Source organism: Scleropages formosus, chromosome 18, assembly GCF_900964775.1.
Source record: "Scleropages formosus chromosome 18, fSclFor1.1, whole genome shotgun sequence".
Classification (NCBI taxonomy): domain Eukaryota; kingdom Metazoa; phylum Chordata; class Actinopteri; order Osteoglossiformes; family Osteoglossidae; genus Scleropages; species Scleropages formosus.
The window spans coordinates 18,077,891-18,100,599 of record NC_041823.1 but is presented as its reverse complement, the minus strand read 5'-3'; the positions used below and the strand labels follow the sequence as shown (position 1 = coordinate 18,100,599).

The 22,709-nt window shown below is 47.4% G+C and overlaps 1 protein-coding gene across 2 annotated transcripts in view; it reads right to left on the bottom strand.

The window, feature by feature from the left end:
• adamtsl4 (ADAMTS-like 4) overlaps positions 1 to 22,709 on the bottom strand; it is a 39,331-nt gene that overhangs the window by 10,245 nt on the left and 6,377 nt on the right. Inside the window, exons 2-6 of one of the 2 annotated variants that reach the window (XM_029246014.1) lie at positions 13,464 to 13,669; positions 12,101 to 12,161; positions 10,510 to 11,099; positions 9,308 to 10,193; positions 4,608 to 4,710 (exon numbers count right to left, since the gene is read on the bottom strand). In XM_029246014.1, coding sequence (XP_029101847.1) covers positions 4,608 to 4,710; positions 9,308 to 10,193; positions 10,510 to 11,099; positions 12,101 to 12,161; positions 13,464 to 13,513 — 1,690 coding nt within the window. In that variant the 5' untranslated portion in view covers positions 13,514 to 13,669. Of the gene's footprint in view, positions 1 to 4,607; positions 4,711 to 9,307; positions 10,194 to 10,509; positions 11,100 to 12,100; positions 12,162 to 13,463; positions 13,696 to 22,709 lie in introns of both variants that reach the window. The other variant, XM_018737774.2, reaches the window with a different exon arrangement.

Genomic DNA, 22,709 nt, shown 5'->3' with positions numbered 1-22,709 from the left:
GTATACTCCTTCCTCATAACGGTGATAATTTGTTCAAATAAATATCACCCCATTATGTGAATTTCTTTTCTGAGAGGGTCAAATTGCCATTATTTCTGCCATGGTGGCACAGCGGGTAGCGCTGCTGTCTCACAGCGCCCGGGTGATGTGAGAGAACGTCGGTTTGATCCCTGCCCAGTCTGTGTTGCGTTTGCATGTTCTCCCTGTGTCTGCGTGGATTTTCTCCGGGTGCTCTGGTTTCCTCCCACACTCCAAACACATGCTGTTCAGGTTCACCCACAATGTGTGAGTGACAGAGAGAGTGTGTTCCACTGATGTATGGATGAGTGACCCATTGTAAGTAGTGTATCTAGCAGTGTAAGTCACCGCGGTGAATAAGGTGTGTGGGCTGATAACACTACATAGAGTTCACTGGATGTCGCTTTGGAGAAAAGCGTCTGTTAAGTGAATCAATGTAAATGTAAAATGTAAATTTCTTATGAGAAAGAAGAGGTTCCCAAACGGTAAATATTTCACCTGAAAGGAATGAAAACACCAAAATAAGAAGTATTTTTATGCATGACAATGACATCAATGTATTTTTATACTTATAAATTATTATTTCTAGCTTGTCTTTTATTGTTTTATTTAAATATTTTCATTCATTTCGCTCATTATAAATAACTGCTTGTTCAGTGCTGTGCTGCAGAGGTCCAGAGTCTATCCCGGAAGCATAAAGTGCAAAGCAGGGCACCGCCGGAGCAGAGACATTGTGCTAATTTGGTTTACAGATGCTAATGATACAAAGAAATAAAGTTCCCAAGATTGCTGCACACGACTTTCACTCGGCAAAGCACGGCAGCACTGCGCCATTAGAAGTGCTGTGTAAGTTTACATGATCATCTGGTGATTGCGAGATTAAGGCTTTATTTACTCTAGTGTAAGGGTACTGATGTCAGTAAAGCTGCTTATATAAATCACGTATGATTCAAACAATGGAGTTAATAGGAACACATTTATAGTTTATTCCTACAAGTTAGCATTAAGAGACAGCGGGGAGTGTAGTCCTTCGAGCCGCTGCCTTGCACTCGGATGACCTGCGTTCAAATCCTGCCCCGTTAACATAACCTTTTAAGTTGCTTTGGAGAAGTGCCACCTTAATAATAGTGATAGTATTGAATCTTGTATGTCAGTTAAGATTTATATTTGTATCAATTAATGGTTGTAACTGGTTGAAACTGTTACTGTGATTAGAAGCAGGAAGCATATAGTTGATTTTGTTACGTAAGCAGTGCAACAAAAACTGAAGGAAAATGGAAAATAGCGACACTGGCACTGGCACGGGTTTATCTCGGCCCCAAAATATCCGACAGGAGCATCTGATACAGGCCATCGTACAGAGTAAAATACCAACTGTGAAAGTACTAAATGAAAGTGTAATGAGGGAAAACGCTGTTGTACTGAATAATAAGCCTGTTGCAAGAAAAAGGGTGCATATTTTCATAAGCCGCTGCAGTGGTGTGGGACCCTGTTATATGAGGGCTGAGTGTAGATGAAAAGGCTCGTGTGAAATGAGGGACAGCGTAAAATATTGGGATGGTCTCATGGGAACAGTGCCAGGTAATGCTGCCATCTGCTATGACAGGACATCCCTGCAGAGACAAATCGTCTGCTGATCATCTTCCTTTCCCAGAATGATGATCATAGTGTGCAAATACCTCAGCGGCGCGGATACGCGTTCCAGTCAGAATTCAGTGTGTGGTCTCTAGGAACAGGCGCGCACACCATTAGCTGCGCACACACACACGTACACACACATACCTCCCCCATCCACGGGGACTCACAGACACCACACGCCATGAGCAGTGTCCCCCTCCCTCCTTCCCTCCGAATGCTCCAGTGGTCATTGCCGGCTTGCAGGGAAAAGCACGACGGAGAGAATTCCCAGCCCTCTGCTCCCACCCCCTCTTTACTCGCCTTTTCTGTTACAGTTATCTTTGTGAGATTAGAGTGGAGACAGTGACAGAAAGCCCGAGCGGAGGGGGGATCCAGGGAGCGAGCCGAGGGAACGGTCCCACTCATCCCTCGCTCTCTCTCCAGGGCCACTATCGCACTGAGATTAGTGCTCAGACAGTGGAATATATTGAGTCTAAAAATACGGTTCAGTGTCCCAGCCTCTAAACCAACTGCGGGGCAGAGGAACAGGAAGAGCGCTGGAGAATGTAGAGCGTAGAGAAGAAGGCACACCTGTGCGAAGGGTGTCACCCTTTTCCACACGTGAACACCCTTCAGGAGGGTGTCGCTGCATCACGCTGCTATAGTACCGTGCGTGTGAATCAGATGTCGAGTCGTAGGAAAAGCCGGAGCCTAAAACCAAAGCAGCGCTGTTCTGCATTTCTACGTTACTTGAACGCCCTTTCCGGGAAGTTCTGAACCCATTTTTCCCGAGGTAAATCATTCCATGCTGAAGACTGGCCTCTGCATTTAAAGCACTTTTTAATCATACATACTCAGCAGACTTTTGTAACATACACATACGAATCTGCTTTAAAAGCCGGAATTTGGTCCACCGGTGTACGGTCATTGCAGCAATTGGCCACATTTGAACCGCATTAAAGGCAGGAAAAACAGAGCAATCGGGAGCCCAATCAGGTGAAATGGTCGGACTGTCAGAGGATGGTCTGAAAAGCAAGCGAAACTATGTTTACTCAGCCGGACAGAGGCATTTCCAAAGGAATGCTCAACACTGGCTTTTCAGCAGATTTCCAGTAAAAACACAGTAAACAACAGAGGAAAAAAGCAGAATGTTTATTTCCCTCAGTCACTGTCAACATAACCTGGCTGACACCCTCGTCCAACTTGCGACATCACAACTTACATGGGTCAAGGGTACTACAGCAGGAGGGGGAGATCAACCAGGTACCATCAGATTATACGCTGACAGTTAACGGCTGCACTAACTACTGCCCCAGTAGATCCTTCGCAAGACCTTTTAGCACACCATGAAAGACGCAATCACAGTAACCCCTTATGCTGCCTGTATATGTTGATATTCTCTCTCTAAAACTAATCTTGTTGGTCAGTTTGAGACACAGCAGGACTGGGCCTGGATCCTGTGCTGCTTCATGCAGCAGCAGGTTCTCATCCATATGCAGCAGCAGAGAAGCTGGATCATCTCCAGCTCCCTGCCTCTTATTACGTCTGCAGCAGTATCGCTCCCCACACACACAGTGAACTCCCAACCCCACAGCAGAGTCTGCTGGGTCTTTACCCTGTCTCCAGACTGTCATCAGCACACAGCCCGTCATTTGTTTTTAAGGTCAGAGTCAAGCTTGATATAGTCTCAGCCCTTATGAAGTCAGTTCACTACAGCACTGGAACTGAGCTAAGTTACTGCATTTGCACAAAGGCGTATGCGCATGCACACACCATACTGAGTCCCTGCACGAAAATTTACTGTTCATCTGTGACCTTGGAATGGAAAGTGAAACTCCAGACCGGGAAGGTACAGTCGCGTTTTACGGTTCATAGCTCTACTTGCAGCGAATGTTTACTCAAGCGGTCCAGTCTGTGTACATATTTCCTTAACACAAACCTTTGGGTTCTCTTGGACAGATGCTGAGCTGTGTCACACTCAAACACACAATGTGGAGCCTGACACAAACATTCGCATACACACTCTTGTCTCATTGTTACACATGTATGTGCTAATCTGTGAGAACGGTCACAAATAGTGATGTCATTGCACAGCTGTCTCTTTTTCTCTCTCTCCCTTCTGCTCTCATTCCAGTCCTCTCCCTAAATCCCTGTTTACAACAATTTCCTTCAAAAAGCCTGCCCATCTCCCTCTTGATCTTGCTCCTTCCTTCTTTCTCCCATTTTCAATTTCATCTTCAGCTTGTTTTCTGATTTGCTAACTATTTTTTCCTGCTGAGAACTATGCTTTGCCCCCTCCTTTCAGCCTTTCACCCTCTGTACACCCCTTGCGATCCCCTCGTTATCTCACTGTTAAAAAATCCTGGTCTGCTTAATCAGAGGACAGGGTGGGGAGACTTGGCAACCGGCAGAGAGAAAGAAAAATGAGGCAAAGGGGAAAAAAGGGGACCCCTTCTGAGGAATCAGTCGAAAGAAAGAATAGGGAGATCATGTTAATTCATGGGGCTCTTCTTTCACTTCCCCCTCCTTTCAATTCCCTTGATTCAGCACCCTGTTAACATCTGGCTCCCCAAGACTTTCCTTGGTTATTGAATTGAAACATTTCTAAAGCTCTTGGCTGGCTTTAGGTGGACTGCGAGCCGTCGCTTGTCACACTAATGGCAGCACTGCAGTAGCATACATTGCGAACCGGGCACTGAAAGCGGTGGCAGCAGCATCATGCCCTGGGGCTCACAGCAGTTCTCATTCCGACTGCTCCAACAGCGGCCTCGCTCAAGCATTTCCTCTCTCATCTGTTTCATAAAACCACCACCTCTCTTCGTTGCATCTATAATCCACTCGCATCATCTTGACCAAGATTCTCTGGTATCTTCATCGTTTTCTTCATGTGAACCACCCAAGATTGTGCCCACTAATATTTTATTATTATTAATTATTCATCCAGCTAATTCTTAGAGACCTTCTGACCTTACCTTCAGTGAAGGGCTCCCAGTCGTACAGTCTTCCCAAGAATTCTTGGTTATTGAAGGAGGAACACTGCTCTGCCCTAGGGTCCACGGTACCCCCTGGGCATAGCTGTTGGAATGACAGCCAAGAAAGAACAGTGTGTTAAAAAGAGGACAGGGAAAGTGATAATCACAATTTATATGTACATTAAAGAACAGCAGAAAATTGAGACAAGCTCCCGATTACGATACAGGAACACACCAGCAAATACAAATATTCCACTTGCTTTGATGGACACACCATTGTATTAAGGGCCCCATGGAAATTCTACACAATGTGCAAGAATTATAAAAATTCTGTTTTTGCATGTGAAGGTGAACCGTTCCAGGAGGCTGCAGTTCAAACAGACAAGAGCTGTGGAAAACCAGGCTCTGCCAGTACAGAGGACAGAGAAAGGTGTTTGTGATCCACAGTATCGCATTGCAGTCCTGAATGCAATTCACTCCAGTATGTCCTACTGGACCAAATGCAGCTTCCTTCAGCGGAATGTGCTGCGTTGTTCTACAGAGCCACAGCTCCACGTGTCCAGCTTTGGCCCATCTTCTCTTCTCTCCTGCACTTGTTTTGAACCCCCTTCCCATCCAGCACTCGTTCTCCCTGCCCCCCTCCGCTCCACAGCACCTTCTCCCTCTCCCCGGTTCCCTCAGCAGACCGTTTCCCAGCCTTCGTCTGCACAGCTGCTACAAACAGCTGGACAGATGGAATACAACAGGATCACCATCTAATAACACACACACACGCACATTATTTTACACTACAGCATGCCACAAAGAACATCTAGAAGACAAAGTGTGTGTTAAAGAATACGGTGAAGGCATGTGTGCAACTATCTACGTGTGTACAACTCAGCCTTGGTCTCACAACTTTGTCACTTCACACAACTATGTTTTATGCATCCTGTATGCTGCACTGCATGCCTTCTTGCACAAGAGAGTTCTGCAATACGTTAACTGTGGCTATTAATTGCTGTAAACATTTCTTTTTTCAACATAAACACTCGGTGACAACACATCGACTCCTCTGAGTGTGTGGGAAAGAGAGCGCGAGAGAGAGGAGAAAAATAAGCGAAAAACATGTGCTGCTGCAAATGACACGCTAAAGTGGATGTCCAGATAGGAGCCGCTACATTAAGAGTCCTGAAACGTACAGGGAGAGTATGAAGATGATTCGATATATCACCAATGTGAGTACCACAGACACACACACAGATCCCACTATTACTACTCCTAGAGCATTTGATACCCAGCACTTAAATAATTGTCAGCAAAGCAGCATGTTTAGTCTAAGGCCTCCCTGTTTACTCTGCTGTTTCTGCATGGCAGGAGGCCATCGACCACACACCTGGCTTCAGTCAGTGGCAGTACCACACCTGCATTCCAGTGCCCTTCCCCCCAGCCAGGGCTACCCAGGTCAATGCTTTGACATATTGCTGCAGAGTTTTTCAAAGAATAATACTGTGTAAGCATGGTGTTCCAGTGCCATAGGAATTACTCCAGTAAAAGAGGATACGAGCATGTCGGCTAAGAGTTCAGCATCAATGAACACCATAATTAAAGCATTATACTGTGGCTACACTGTGACATTTACCCACAAATTTGTGGTTATCCAGTGCAGGAATAGCAGGCTCATATTTTGGGATAAGCTCTCAGCCAGATTAACGTGTGTAAACAAGATGACAAAAGTCAGGATTTTGCAACGAGAGAATTTGTCAACATGTTTTCAGCGGTCAGCTGACCAGTGTGACTGTTACACTTATGAAATACCATCTGGACATGGGAAACAAGAGGCACTTTCAGGATTTTCTCGCTAGTTTATTTTAAAAAGAGAAAAAAGTCGGGTCCCTGCAAACAGTTTGCACACACTTTGCAGGAACCCACAAGTTTTCTTCTCTAGACCCAGAAGAAGTCCTAAGCGTCACTCCCGTCCTACGTTTGCAGACTTGAAGGGCTTAAAAAGCGCCAGGAGCCCATACCTGAGTGTGGCGTAGCTGATGGGCCATCACAGGGTACAAATGCGGCAAACTGAGAACAGTGGCCAGCTACGTATGACAAACTGCAAGTGATTTTTAGATATTTCGCTTTTTTCTCCTCTATTTATTCATTTTTTCTATGATAAATGTGGGACTATTATTAGTGTTGATTCCCCGAGACCAGGGGTGCACAGCTCAAGCTTTTCAGGGCCACAGGGCATGCTGGTCTCTCTTCACCTTTAGCGCTTAACTGCAAAATTAATACAGTTTATTGGGTAGAGGGTCATCTCACCTGGTATTCCAGGTGTCAGCCAGGCACTGACTCAGATGTCTTGTCTAAAAGATACAGATCTCCATCGTTCAAGGACGGCAGCTGTGCAGCCATGCCGCTGCATTTCGGGCTACGTGGGACCATTCCCATTCCTCCTCCTCGTCATTCCTCAGGAGTTATTGTGTGAAGCAATGCCCTTTAACATTACAGAGTCAATATTTGTTCAGCACCAGAGAACTGGGGGGCGGACAACGGGAGGGCTGGGGGGGGGCAGCGGAATTTCTCAATGGCCCTATTCAGTTCAAAAGCCCCATCAGCATTTATACATCTCCTCTTTTCCTTCCATATTTACCGCCATCCTTCTGCTTCCTTTCCCTTCTTCCACCAAAAACTCTGAGCACACGACCGCATTTCCCCCTCTCCCTCTTCGCCCTCCTCCACGTGTCGTTCTCTTCCTGCGCTCTTCATTTCCTTTTCCCTTCCTGTCACCCCCCACTTGCTCCCTGTGCGCCTATGACTAAAAACAGTGCACTCTTTCATTGCGCTGCCGCCCGCCTGCGTCACTCCTCCCACCCCCCTCCATTCCAGCCTCCCCTCTTCTACACTTTCAGGACCCCCTTCGCAACGGCCTCTGTTTACTAATTTCACTCATACTCAGCAGACTCAAACCCTCGTGGACACGAAAACACGCAGAGCCAGAGTCCAGATGAACACACGCCCACAAGCGGTCCTACGGACGGGCACATACACGCAGAAAGAGCATCTGGAGAGTTTCTCGGTGACTCAGACATCACAGGACTGTCCCTGATGCCAGTGATTTAGAGCAGCTTCTCCTAGTCCAAAATGTAAATGTGGAAACGGCATCAGCTCGCAGCTGTTACTCTGGATAGGAGGAAACTTACACGGAGATAAAGGCTCAAATAAACCGAACCTAAAGACAGAGAGCTATGAGCAGAGACATGCTCTGCTCCATAAACTGATGGCACAACACTGTCAGCGCTCACATATTACCTTTCATTATGAATCAGCCTGTGAATGTGGCTGTTTTGGTAAATGATTTATGAAGCAATTAAATGAATTATGAAATGCCATATGACTCATTTTGTAGATTTGTGGAGTTGCTGCTTACCAAACCTAATTATCTACAGATTTATTACAAGAAGCTGCAGTTATAAAACATATTAATACTTGCACAGGATACCACATTTTATGCATTTTCTACATTTGACAATACATGTAAGCATATGGGCACCACACACTAGTTAATACCACAGCTTCCAATGATCTATAGTTACTTCTGAGAATGAGGGACCAAATTCACATTTATTCTCTTATCTCACACTTTTTCCCAAAGCCACTTGCAAGTATTTACCCATTTGTACAGATGGGTAATTGTACTGGAGCAATTTTAAAGTAAGTACCTTGCTCAAGGGTACTACAACTGGAGGTGGGATTCAAACCCATGACCTTTGGATCTAAAGGCAGCAGCTCCAACCACTACACTACCGGTCATTCAACAAACACTTCAGGTTCAGAAAAATAATCCGTAACCCAACTGTATTAGACACAACATGTACAGGTCAAATTGTTGGTGAGTGAAGTACATTCAGTGAATCACATTTATACATTTTAGACTGTAACACACAAATATGCTCCAGTAAATTTCACCTATTCCTGTCTCTAAATGTTTTTGTTAAGCAATTGTTCTGAAGCTGTGTGGGCTCTACCAGTGGACCACCTGGTAGGCAAGTGGTTTTCTTTATCTGCTCTTAATTGTCTTGAATTGCTTTACTGATGGAAACATTTAGATAGCGGGTCATCTCACAAAGTATTCGGCACAGCGAGTAGCGCTGCTGTCTCACAGCACCTGGGTGGTGTGAGAGGACATGGGTTAAGTTCCTGCTTAGTTTGTATGGAGTTCGCATGTTCTCCCTGTGTCTGTGTGGGTTTCTTCCAGGTGCTCTGGTTTCCTCCCACAGTCCAAAGACATGCTGTTCAGGCTCCCCCATAGTGTGTGAGTGACAGAGAGAGTGTGTTCCACTGATGTATGGATGAGTGACCCAGTATAAGTAGTGTATCTAGCAGTATAAGTCACCTGGGTGAATAATGTGTGTGGACATATAACACTACATAGAGTTCACTGGAAGTTGCTTTGGAGAAAAATGTCTGCTAAATACATGTTAATGTACGTATTCGGGTGTGCAACTGACAGATAACTAAAAAAGCCAGTAGGAATCTGGCCATCAGTGACCAGAATTGTCTACTGCTGCTATACAGACAGTGTGGTACCAACAAGATCAAACAAGGGACCCAGCTTTCCAGACCTTACTGAGAAAAAGATAAGTTAACCCCAAGACATATACAGGGCTACATACAAGAAAATTATCCATTTCTGCATTTTTAAGACAGAGAGGTGTGAGACTCACCTGGATGTTGCACTTTCGATACTCCTTCTCTGGCCCGGAGCATTTGAAGTTGCGGGGGCCTGTATGTGACCCCCAGCTGCCTCCGGCTGGTTCGGCGTCCCTCTCATCCTCACCCCGCACCTCTCTCTCTCTCCCAGAGTGTTGAGGTGGCAGGAGCCAGATGTTAGGGTTTGAGGGGCCAGGGGGCAGCTGTGGGGGATGGGGATGAGGCTGAGGTAAGGCCGGGGAAAAGCTGTAGAGGGGCTCTCTGTGAGGCGGGAAGTGGTGGAGAGGGGGACTGTAGGGGTGTGGTGTCCGTCGGTCGATTCGATGATCGTGATTAGTGTGAGACTGCCTGTGGATGAAAGTGCGTGAGTGTGCGTTGCTCTCTCTCTCCATGGGCCTGGCGAGGGCTCTGTCTGTGTGTGGGTGTCTCCCTGTCTGTCTGGGGCTCCCGCTGCCTGCGCTCATGCGGCTCGCGCCGTGTGCCTCGCGATCCCGCTGTCTGCCTGGCTCCGCGTCAGAGTGTCTGGCTGACTCCACAGGGGCCTGAGAGGCTCCCGCTGCTGCCGCCGTTGCTGACACAGTATCCTCGCCCTGTCCCTGCTCTGCTCCTGGCTCTTCTCTCTCTTTTTCTCCCTTCACATCTCTCTCCTGTGCGGCTTCTTCCTCTCCAACACGTTTCTCTCCCTCTAGGTGTACATCAGCTTGTCCCCCGTCTGCATCAGTCTCCACGATCATGGGCTCTCTTTGCTCCACTTCTTCCAACTGAGGACCAGTGCTGGAGCTGTTACCCCCATGGGCGGCGTGTCGCGCGTTCCGATTTGGCCGGTGTAGAGGCAGAGAGAAGGGCACTCGGCCATAGCCAAACTGTCCAGGGCGAATCGAAGAAGTAGCTGATAAAGATCTAGGGGCAGAAACAAGGGGGAAGCAAAAAGAGAGGAAAGAGACAGTGAGTGATGTGAGAATAAATTTAGTTTCTCACTAAACGCAAACCGATGATGAGAAGCATCATAAATCAACACTTTGATATGAAGACAGGTTTGATCAAGAACACTCCAAGTAAACTATTTGTGGTGGGCAGAAACCTGCTTTCAAGTTCCGAAGAAACCAAACTGACATTACATATTAACTGCAGAATAAGGGAAATCAAGCATTAATGATTCTGCTAGATATATATATTGTATGTAAAAATATACTTAAATAAATATATTTCCTCTCACCTTTGGGGAAATGCTGTGTCCTGATTGTTTGGCACTGACCTCCTGCTCCCACCCCCGCCAACTCTAGCTGTCCTCTGGTTGGCTGGAGGTCTGGAGGATCTTCCCAACTGGCCATAATTCAGCGATGGAGAGGGGAAAGAGGATGGACGGTACCGAGAGAGCGGCTCCTGAGCACGCTGGGAGAATTCTCGCCAGTACTGGGGAGCCCCAGGGCTGGACTGGTCATGCGCAGCGACTCCCTGATCGCTCCTGTATATAGGGAGGCCAGCATTCTGACTCGATGGCACCGAAGGGGGGTAAAAAGGTGGCCTTTCTCCACCACCGTAAGGATATGTATCAGGTAAGGAGTACTGGGAAGGGTAGTTAGGGCGAATTGCAGAAATTACAGGGGTGTGATTGGGAAGGCCTGGGGGAAGGAAGGCAGATGCCCCCCAGTTTAGAGGGACGCGGGGTGGAGGTAGGCACTGTCTCTGTCTCTCCGACACACCCGGGCCACAAGTTTGGGAGCAGTCAGTCCAGGTGCTCCACGGCCCCCATACCCCCTCCTGCGCCTCTGTTTCTGAGGTCTGGCGAGGCTGTCTCCTCATCACCTGTAACGAGCGTGAAACACTGCGTTAAACAATGTCTGTGGAATATCAAGTATCATTTTCAACTAATTTAAGAAGCACACTTCAAACTCCTCCCCAACTATTTTTATATATTGGTTCATTTGATGGTGGAGTCAACACTGACTCTGAGCGATCACTCGTGTGGTTTGCCGGTGCCTTCTTCCACGCATGCCTGGGGGGTGCAAACACAGGTAGAAACACGCAGCAGACATTTTAATCTGTCACTTCCGGATCGTAAGCTGATGGCTCTAACTTCCATGCCATCTGCTGCCTTTGAGGAACTACATTAATTGCGACATTTGCACACCAAAACACAGCACTGTCACGACAGTGAGCAGTTAAAGTCCCCCTGCCACTGACATAGAGAAGCCTTTCTCGTGCCATATTTACATTTATTCACTTAGCTGACCCTTTCCTCCAAAGCAACTTACAATGGATACAATGTAGTGTTACCAGCCCACACACCTTATTCACCGCGGTGACTTACATCGCTAGATACACTACTTACGCTGGGTCACTCATCCATACATCAGTGGAACACACTCTCTCTGTCACTTACACACTATGGGTGAACCTGAACAGCATGCCTTTGAACTGTGGGTGGAAACCAGAGCACCTGGAGGAAACCCACACAGGCTGAGCAGGCATCGAACCCACGTTCTCTTGCACCACCCAGGTGCTGTGAGACAGCAGCGCTACTCACCGTGCCACCGTGCCACCTCGCATAGTGCTGAGGGGCTGTTTAAGTTCTCTGTTAACATATTATTACTGAGTATGAATCCTCAGAGATTTTGCCACCATGTCCTAGCAGGTGATCATCTGGTTGGTGGCCCAGGCAGGCATTCGCATACCTTTCCTACATAATGGCTGAGCCTTCCCTCCCTCCCAAGACCCTCCCCCCGCCCCGCCGCACTCAGCCACCACTACAACCAGGGCAGTGACCATAAGCACTGCTGGTTCAGGAACAGAACATCACTACTCACCAGAGTTTCTGCCCTTGTCAGAGGAAGGCACATGAGCGCAAATCTCCATAACACAAGAGGACTGCAAGAGAGAAACGTCACCATTAGTATTAAAGAGAACCACAACCCATTTTCCTAGAGCATGAGTGAAATCCCGTCATAAAGCAGCGTTACATCCGTTGTTCCGCTCATCAAAGCGACACACCAGCATGGTTTATGGTCAAACGTGATGATTGCGCGGCCGTTTTGTTTCCACGCGCGGAAGAGAGGCAGCTCTTTTTCTCAGCGGGGCTCAGAAAACGGTGGTTAACAAACCGCAACAGCCACGCATCCCAAACTCCGACTGCTTTACAAGGGGTCCCTCCTACCGTACTTTATTTTACCGTGTTCTACATGACATTCATTAATTCAGCAGACGCTTTTCTCCAAAGCGACACCAATGAACTCTACTTAGTGTTCTCAGGCCACATAAACAGAAACTTTCCATGAGTGGTGGTTAGCAGTATGATGAGGAAAGGATATATAATCAGAATGTATAATACTGGGCTCTACACCAAGTAATTGTAACATTGCATTTATTACAACTCTATTGTCAGTCAACACACCTTATAATGCTTATTCACCGTGGTGACTTTACAACACTGCTAGATACACTACTTGCAAATGGGTCATTCATCCATACATCAGTGGAACACACTCTCTCTGTGGCATCAGCCTCTTAGACACACTGAGGGGAAATTTTTAAAACTTTTTCTCTGCGACCAGAAGCGGGGATGCACTTTTATCGCAGCCCTCGAGCCGCTGAGGTAAAATACAGCTCAGAAGCGACTTCCGCCTCACGGTGTGTTTTAACACACGGATTCAGGAGCGCGAGCGCAGGAGGAGCGCAGGAGCGCGACCGCGTGCCGTGTGGTGGCCTGTAGGCTAGCGCTCCGTACGAGACCGCACGGTGCAGTAACTGCAGCACAGAGAAAAGGGAGGGAAAGGCTGTAGCCGACATGACACACATGTACACAACACAAGTAGATATCATGTCGTAGATGTGCGGTGCGAAGAGCTCCTCAGGTCCCGCAGTCACTCTCAGGTCCCCCACCGCGCGCGCGGCCCCATCCATCCCGGACCCGCGTTTCTTCCTCCGCCACCGCAGCTGCACTTTCGTCGCAGTCTAGTCCCCCCCCCCCCCGTGAGGTCGGGCTCAACAAAAGACTCCGCTCCGGGGTTCCGAGCTCAAAACTTCAGAGCCCCGCTCAGCGAACGCATCCGAGGAGCGCGTTTAAACTTTAATGCCACCATTTCAATTTTTCCTCGCGACGGCGCGACACCGCAGAGAGAGAGAGAGCGCGCGCGCGCAGCAGGAGGCTGTTCGGTCGAGTCCCGCAGTTACCTGCACTTGCGTCCGCTTCTGAGCCCTCCCTGCCCCGCGTTGCCCATCATGTCTCCTCCGTCCGCGAGCTTCTTCTAAACCCCTCGACTCAGTCACTTGTCCTCTGACAGCTCGCCGCTTTTTCTGAGGAAGGAGGAGAAGTTCTCCGGAGCGCCGCGCGGGGAATTCCTTCTTTATGCACCTCTTTCGGTGTCCTCCCCCCCCCTCTCACACACACACACACACACACACACTCTGCTCTCTCTCTCCCCCTGTCACACACACTCACGCTCACACACACCCCGCTCCTTTGTGCGAGGGCACATTTCTGCGCTCTTTTTTTTTTCCCTTCTCCAATGCTGTCGACAAGTTTTTTTGTCCGCGTTTTAAATTGGTGTGACGTCTGACAGTGGGGGGCCTGGAAGGGCAAGAAAGGATTGGGAATGTGCCGATTACACAACTGTGGGACAGGCAGGGCCCGCACTCAGTGCCGAGACACACACACACACACACACACACACGCACACACACGCACACACACCAATCAATCTATAGCGGAGGGAGAGGGGGCCGCGTCCAAAGCAGCCCCACCGCACAGACAGGGCCCTGCCGCTCGTACAGGCTTCCCACGTTCGGGGCTCCTCGACTCCTGCTGGAGTCTTAACTGCTCAAATCACCGCGCTGAACAGAGAAACAAACGTTTTCTGGGCGCCTTTCACCGAGGAGCCGCAACAAGTCGATGAGACCGAGGAGGATGAGCGTTCTGCGATGTCGAGGCACTTCGGCCAGGCCTCGTCGTTTGGATGTTTTCCCCTTCTAATCGCCGGTAGCCAAAATCGTGAGCGGTGATTTTTTTCGAGATACACTCTACAAAGGTTTCTTCCTCAATGTGCCAGATTCTTGGCCAGATTACTCAAGAGGTAAATTACTACTACATGGTCTAACAGGAATGTTAACGCCCAATGGTGATAAGAGGGCCTGTTCTCAGAATATCCTGTGAAGGAAGAAAGTCGGATCAAAGAAGCTTCCCTCAACAGTAAACATGAAAATGCGGTTCAGAACATATTTTCTGCTGATAACACTCCTAAACGGACTGTGCCACTGTTGCTCCCAGACCAGATGAGTGCTGAGGATCAAAGCAGAGTTCGCTGCTGGCAGCACTTGCTGTAAGACTCGGGCTTTTCTCAGAAGGCAGTGCTAAAGAAACACAGGCTACAGAAAGAAGTGACCTGCGAAAGGAAAAACAAATAGGATAAACGCACAAAATGTGTAAGAACTGTATAATAAGCATTCGTGGATATTAACATTGTGCAAGGTTGCTGTAGGAATGCTGGAAACACCATAAACATGTGGTACCAAGACCTAGAATTAGGACAAGCAGTTAATAGTAAGGAATGAAATATGAATAAACATGCAGGAATCATCTAACACATTATTGTGTGTGAACCAGTGTTTCACAAATAGAACAAACACGAACACACACACACGCTGCTTGTCACAAGTGGGGTCACGGCAGGCCAGAGCCTAACCTGGCAACGCAGGGGTCACACCCAGGACAGGATGCCAGGCCATTGCAAGGCACCCAAAGCAGGAATCGAACCCCAGATCCACCAGAGAGCGGGACCCAGCTAAACGTGCTGCGCCACCACACCCCCCCACTAGAGTGAACACAGCCTTGCGTTATTACATTTTACATAATAAGTAGGAGTGTACAAATGCCAGTTACTTTGAAGCAAGTGTAAAGGTTTGTTCCCATAGATACAATATTGTTTAGAATGTAATGTCATAGCCTGTGTCAACAGATACAGTATTGTTTAATATGTGGTGTAATGGTTTGCATTACAAGATATATTACTGTTTAAGCACTGTGAACTAGCAGTGCACATTGTACAGATTTATGATCCACTTAAATGAAAGCCAAGGATATTTTCAGTGGTTAGACTGGACTGCTGGCACAATATGATTTACTGTGTGCTATTGGTACGGAATGGAACTGCTCTAATTAAAAACGGGAACAATATTAAAATTGCTATAATTAAGGGTATTCTGTAAGTGAAATGTGAGGAAAACATAGTTCATTTTTGTTTTCTAATGTTTTGCTTTAGTTTTCGGACACGTTTTGCAGCATATGCCAGTTACTGTTATCTTCTAGAGGCTTAAAAGGCTGTCGGGAGTTCACGGTAGGTATGCATGGTGCACTTACCGAATGTACCGCACTAATAGGTCCTTCGCGAAAGCCTGGGGCAGTTTCTCTGCAAACTACCTCTATAGCGTTCCTGCTCTCGTGCCAGTATGCTTGACCTCAAGCCCCACTGGTTCATAAATTTAAGACTTTTTGCAGTTTTGCGGTGGGTTGTGGTACCGTCCCTCAGCCGTCCTGCTTCAGTGTGGTTACCATAACCACACGTTCACTTAACCAGAATGTCAAACTGTGGCTGTGTGATTAGCAGAGATTTCTTAGAGGAACTGCTGAAAACACTGGTGTGTCCGTTGGTGTATTTCCAAACTGGTATGGGGCTGGAATTTATTATTTGTATCGGATCACTGCTGTGACTAATTACATCAGAGGCAGGGCAGTTCCCTCCTTTGGGCCCATTATTTCACCCTCAATTTATCCCTCCTCCTCCATTATATTAAATGTGTCAGAAAAATTTCTCTTCAAATGTCATTAAAAAGCCTAGCACAGGAAGGGGAAAGGCGCTTAGATCAACTTTTTGTGGAATGTTTGTAGCATGTCTAGAAACATTAGTGCTAATAAAGGGTTATTTATGTCCTGTAATTTACAAGATTCAACTTGAAGATAGACACTAATGAATTTAAAACTAGCAACCAAAGGAGATATTAAAAATGCTAGTTCTATCTATAGCAATGTGGACAAACTACATGAACAAAAGCACTGAAGATGAACAAGAGACATTTTTTCTTGGTCAGATGGACTCAAATGATAAACATTCATCCATCGCCAACAACAGCTTGTCCCGAGCGGGGCTGCGGTGAGCCGGAGCCTTAACCGGCAACACAAGGCGCAAGGCCGAAGGGACACACCCGGGACGGGACGCCAGTCTGTTGCAAGGCGCCCCAAGCAGTGCTCGAACCCCAGACCCTCCGCCACACAGCAGGCATCAGTTGAACCCTCCACGCCACCAGGCCCCCCACGAATGATAAATATTTCAGTGCAAAATTATTTTGAATGTGATGAAGATGGAGAACTGCGCACTGGTAACCGTGCAAATAAAAATGGAGAAATCTGAATATGAAATAGTGTGGCTCCAAAGAACCTTCTGGAACAAAACAAAGGGGCTGGGTCTGAAGGAAGGGTGCTGAAGAGGAGGAGAAGGAAAATTCATTTCTCTCTGCAAAACTGTAATTAACAATAAGAGTAAGAGCTGGTTTGAAGCCTCTTGCGATTTCCTTAGTTTTTCATGCTGCCTAACATTGGCGTTAGCCGTCACTTCAGCATATGTCCGCCACCACTTTAGGAAAAAAAAAAAAAAAATTGTCATTCCAACAGAGCTATTTGAATTTTAATTAGTGAGGAAGAAGGAAAGCCAGAGGATAACAGCGGAGGTTTGTACAGAAAGAAGTACTGTTGTCACCAGGAGGGTCATGATGAGAGAGATGCCAAGTGGCTCACAAGGCTCTCTAATGGACTGCGTCCAATTATTTGTTCCAATTAGCACCGTATAGCATACTTTCGATTTCACATGGTCCAGTTTGGCGAGTTCACTGAGCTGTAATGTGATCCAGTCTGGTCCGGGACAGCTCGCTCCCTTGGCCCCAGTTGCTCTACCTCCCGTGAGCTCAGGGACAAAAAAGCTGTGTGGTGTGAAGGGGCACAGTGAGGAAGCAGACTTTCTCTAATTATTACATATTTTAATACTTCGCATCGCTTCGTTATCAGCGCAAAAGCTCCATCCGTCGTTGTCATTCGGAGACTTCAGCGCTTCCCTCGTAGCCGAATTGCACGGACTTCGGTCCGGACATGCAAACCTTTTTAATAAGTAATCCGAGTAAGAAAACACACAGAAAGACGGACGAAACACAAACGGAACCTCCCGTCGTTTTCACAGTCAGTTTTGTTGGGAGTTCTTGTGTATCTCCTCATCCGGAGAGCATTTAGGCTGCTGCTGGTTCACGCCGTTTTCCATCACTTTCCCGCCAATTTCATCCCCCGACAGCCGCGTTTTCAAACTGACTGCGGACAGAATACATTTACACGTTAAGCTGCAAAATTGTTTTAGCGCCGTCTAATTAATAAATCCTAGTTTGGGGTTTACTAAACTTCGGGAAGATGAAATACCGCGAACAAGTCGATGATCTACAAGGGTCGAGCTCTGCGGGATTAAACAATTTTGCTGCCGATGGGCTTGTTTGTCAACAACAGTTTAAGTTCCGTCGAAAACGGGCTGCTCCAAACACGTACGAGCAAGTTGCGGCATGAGCATCTTGGCGCTCGTCACTGAACGTTTACCCGCATAGACGACCCCCAACAGCCCATGTCAGCTCCGCAGGCTGCCGAACACGAGCCGCTTAAACAAGAGCCCTTTCCACACGCGCTGGCACCATACGTACTGCTAAATGTAAACCGTATGTGCTCTATGGCTCCCTCTACCTTTCTAGAAAATTCCCCAGGTCCGTGGGCCCAAGCGGCAGCCCATCATTTACTCTGTTGCCCCGAGGCCGTGGAGGTCGACTTACATAAACGCGTACAGTACTTGTTAAAAAGGGTGCCGGACCCGGCGGAGGCGCCCCCCCCCCCCAGGGATTCCCTTTTCACTTCAGCGCAAATTATTACGCCAGTAAAGCAAAGGAACGGGAATAAAAACCAGCGCGCGGCGTCCCATCCGAAAGGAGGTTGATTCTCAGCGGCTTCCGTTCAGCGCGTTTCCAAAAACATAACCTCGTGAAGCTGGTCGGAGAAGTCAAAAAAAAAAAAAAAAAAGTTCTGTGCTTTTGTGATTCGTATGTCGTTTTTAAACAGCGCACTGTGTTACAGTTTTATTTCCTTCGCACGCATAAACAGCTTTGCGGCAGCCCAACATGACCCGCTTCATCATGTGAGCTAAACAACAATAACCCAGGAGAAAACACAGGGAGTCTGCAAACACACCACTCCCCTTTGTGCGTTGGGAAACACACAGTTTGCTTGGGGCGAGTATGACACGGTAACTCAGGGCTGTTTTTCCACGCGTTCAACTTTTCTCGAAATGAGAAACGATACCTAGGTGAGTTTTGCTTCTGGACAGAAACATAAAAAGAAATCCAGAAATGATTTGTCAGAATGGCAGAATTCTATAAATGCGTAACCGCTCTGTTATTCATTAGGTTATTATACAGCCAGCTGGACTCTCAGCCAGGCTTCTTGAATGGTGTGTGGAGTCGCAACCTCAATTACATTCTGATGAGCACTTACTCGAGGGATCATCAGAATCGGATTTATTTGGCCAGCTATGCACATGCATACGAGGAATTTTGCTTCGGTTCCCAATGGCTCATATTGTAGACAAAAAAAAAACATATGCACACATAAACATACAAACACAAGGATTAATTTGGGGGGGAGGAATAAATAATAAGGGATCAAATAACTAATGGAGGGAATAAGTAGGAGGGAAATTCACTTGTTTATGACAATAAAAGAGACATAGAGGAATAAAACGTTCTAAACAGAATCCTTCAAAGCGGATTAATAAAAGGTCCATTTCCAAGCTGCCTTGAACTCTCGCTCTGAAGTACCAGGCTCCCCATTGCACACGCTCCCCTGTGAACAGAAACACCTCGCGCTGCTCTCGGTGGGTCTGAGGAAGACTGATAGTTGTAGCAGCTCTGCCAAATTCCATGGTCTTCCATGATGCACGTAACCTTATTCCAGTTACTGCACCTTGAAGTACTTTGACTGCAGACAGCGAGGCTCCAGCAAGCACGCATCGTAACGTTCATCCTTAACTCCGACTCAAAGAGCTGCTATGTCTGTCTTATAGAATACCAAAAGCCATACGCTTGAGTGCCTTCGGAGCTCACGGTCGTCAGAAATCCGGTCACGCAGGGACTGCCGTTCATCGGCAGCACCCGGTCCGTCAGATTTCTCGCCGGAGCCAAACAAAATGACACCGACTTCACTGAATCTGAAAACTACCCACATGCTGAAAAGCAGAACTGAGCAGGTAAGAAAGCGCTTATCGAATCTGGAAGACGAAGTCAGAGCTGCGATCGGTGACGTGGAGGCACGCAGATCACACCGATTGATTGGCTAGAAGGGGAAAATATAAATCGGTATCACACAGGCAATCGCATAGCAGGTAACCTGGTTTGGTTTAATGTTACACCATCCCCTCTTCTTTCTTAGTGTGTTCACTCAAAAGGGATAGAAATTCCTTCCATTGTTCTTTCTGATCCAAGTTTCCACTTGTGTTCACCATGCCTTAGAGTCCACTTCCACACAGAACCGCTGCAGAAGCATCAGTTTGTCCTGGAACAAGGTTACAGCCACGCTGAATCCTGCCAGACCATCCACCTCTGGTTCACCCATGTTCTCCCGTTTCTCCAGTTCCCCCCACTTAAAATAATGAATGTTCTATCTGAGGCATCCAGTGCCACTGAGTCATTGGTCTTGTCAGAGCAATTATGTAGGCGTACATGGGTGGCCAGTGTTAACATGCCCGATCTCTTGTTAATATTCCTTTCCTGAGAAAAATGCGAGTGGCATAACATGACAGCTATAGGCAAAGGAAGGAGACAGGTACAGTGTTTTGTGCGTCTCATCTCTGTTTATGTCTGTCGACCTTCCCGTCAAATCAAAACCGGTTCCATCTGTCTCTTCCCGTGTCTGAAAGGATATGTATTCGGGTCAGCTCTGTGTGCTGAACATAGCAGGCATAGCTGAGCAGAGACTATCGCCAGAATTCTCAACTGTTCTCTTCTACGCTCTTGAGTCTGGCATTTTTCATCCTGAGTGTGAAGGTACAGCCACGACATCAGCGCAAAGCAAGTGAGCCAATACATATACACACACACACACACACACACACAGTCTGAAGCTGCTTGTCCCAAGTGCGGTCGTGGGAAGCCGGAGCCTAACCCAGCAACACAGGGCGCAAGGCTAGAGGGGAAGGGGACACACCCAGGATGGAACGCCAGCCCATCACAAGGCACTCCAAGCGGAACTCGAACCCCACACCCACCGGAGAGCAAGACCCGGTCAAACCTGCTGCGCCTCCATGCCCCCCACAGTATATGTATATCTATATATTTCCTCTCAAAGGTGCTCATTTCAGGGGATAGCACTTCTAAGACCCAAAATCATACTAAAAATACCTTTTAAACCAAAAACCAGAACTCACTCTCTAAGCGCACATAGAGAAAAAAAAAGACATGAAATGTGATCAGGTAATATTCTACGAATTTACAAGGCCTGAAAGTTGGAAGCCCATAGCGTGGGCGGGTCAGAATCCGAGCTTAATTCCAGCGTTATTTCATTTTTTTTTTTTTTTCTCTCTAGACTCCTCGGTAAGGGATTGCATGTGAGAGCAGCAAGGCAGTACAGTAGAGGAAGCACCATGAGCCAGGCCGTTTGCCCACGTGCGCCCGTTTACAGAAAAGAATGCTGCTCTTTGCTGGAAGACGAACGCGCACGCATACGTGCACCCCTACAAATAGAACCCCGTTGTGAAAGCCAGTCGCAACTATCAGGCCAACACAGCTTGAGGAAAAAACAAACACAGGCTACAATCGAGACGAGGTCCCCTCTTTCCGCCTCCAAAGTTTGCCCAAGGAGGAAATGTGAAGAGCGACTTGACCATGCGGTCGCAGTTGTTGTTTGGCGAGAAATTTCGGGACCTCCTGTTATTGTTTTGATGGCGAGGACCATGGCAGCCATGTAATATAGCGCGAGGTATTTTTAACAAGGTGGAGGGAAAGGGCACCGAAGGCACACGGGGCTATTTAGAGAGGGAGAGGGTTATATTAGTTTCGCTTTGCACTCCAAGAACAATCCAGGGGACCTCCCCCGAATGCCTCCCTCCTGTAGGCTGCTTCAGTTCTCTTGTAAACGGTATTAATGCGTACCTTTTAAAGAGCCTCGCATCGGGTTTCATTTCCCTCGCAGTTCATCACGGCCTTCAATTCTCCCAGTTTATCTCGAAAGACGAACTCCCCTCCCTCAACGTACCTCATTTCCCTCCAAGCATCTTTTGCCACCTTCTTCTTTCTTTCCCATTATCACATTCATCTACCTGTTCCCCTTTACCATGTTGCTTTACACTTCACAACTCTTTCTGCCTGCCTTCTCCACTCCCTCTGCCTTCGGGCTAAAAATAATTTCGGATGAACTCTGAACGACTCGGAGTGCTGAATGAAGGATTGCTTTGTGAGGAGAGGGAGCAGGAGAAAGAGGCAAGCGGAGGCAGAAGGGGGAATTGGAGGCGCATGGAGCAGGAGAAGAGAATGACATTATGATGTGTAAGTTATGCTGATGGGAGTGGTCACAATACTAACAGTCTATGTCAGTGCTTTGGCACAACTGTGGGAGCTGCTTGTGCCAACAGTACTTTCGACTGAACTGCGAGAAGCAGGGGGTACAGTACAGAAAAGACACATGTAGGAATTGGAAGAATTTTACCTCTACAGTCTTACTTCTGCGATCAATCACCTTATTGCTCCATCTGTATTGTAGTACTGAGTTTTGCTCTTTTGATTTTGTGCCTCCAACAGGAATTCAGTTGCTGGGAGTGTTATCCCATTTGCTTTTTCTCTGTAGAAGCACAGAATGTACAAATTGTACAAAAAACCCAACGCCTCTGTCTGTTGATCAGTAAACTGCTCTACTAAAACTATGAGTCTAGCCACTAAGACTCACTTCAACCAGACACAGGCATACACAGACTCCCCCACCCGTCATGTGACATAAGCAGTGTTCTCAACACTTGGTCAGTCTGTGTGTTTACTGTACAATTGCCACCCCTCCTTCCAGATCCCTGCTGCCCCTCCCTTGTGCTCTCTTTTGTGTACACTGCCCCTCTTCGTGTCACAGTGACTCATGTCCTTCCCATTCCGGCACTGTCCTCTGCTCAATTAAAAAAAGAAAAGAAAAAAAAAAAAAGCAGGTTGCTGACCTCCGTTCTGCTTTCCTGTTTCCATTAAAAACACTCCTCTCCTGCTACACTCCCTCTCCTATTTTAGTAAAACTCTAGTCCTCTCCCCCCCTCCAGCCCCCAAACTCTTTCCACCACTTGCTTTCTTTCTATCGAGGTATGGTTTATTACTTCTGGC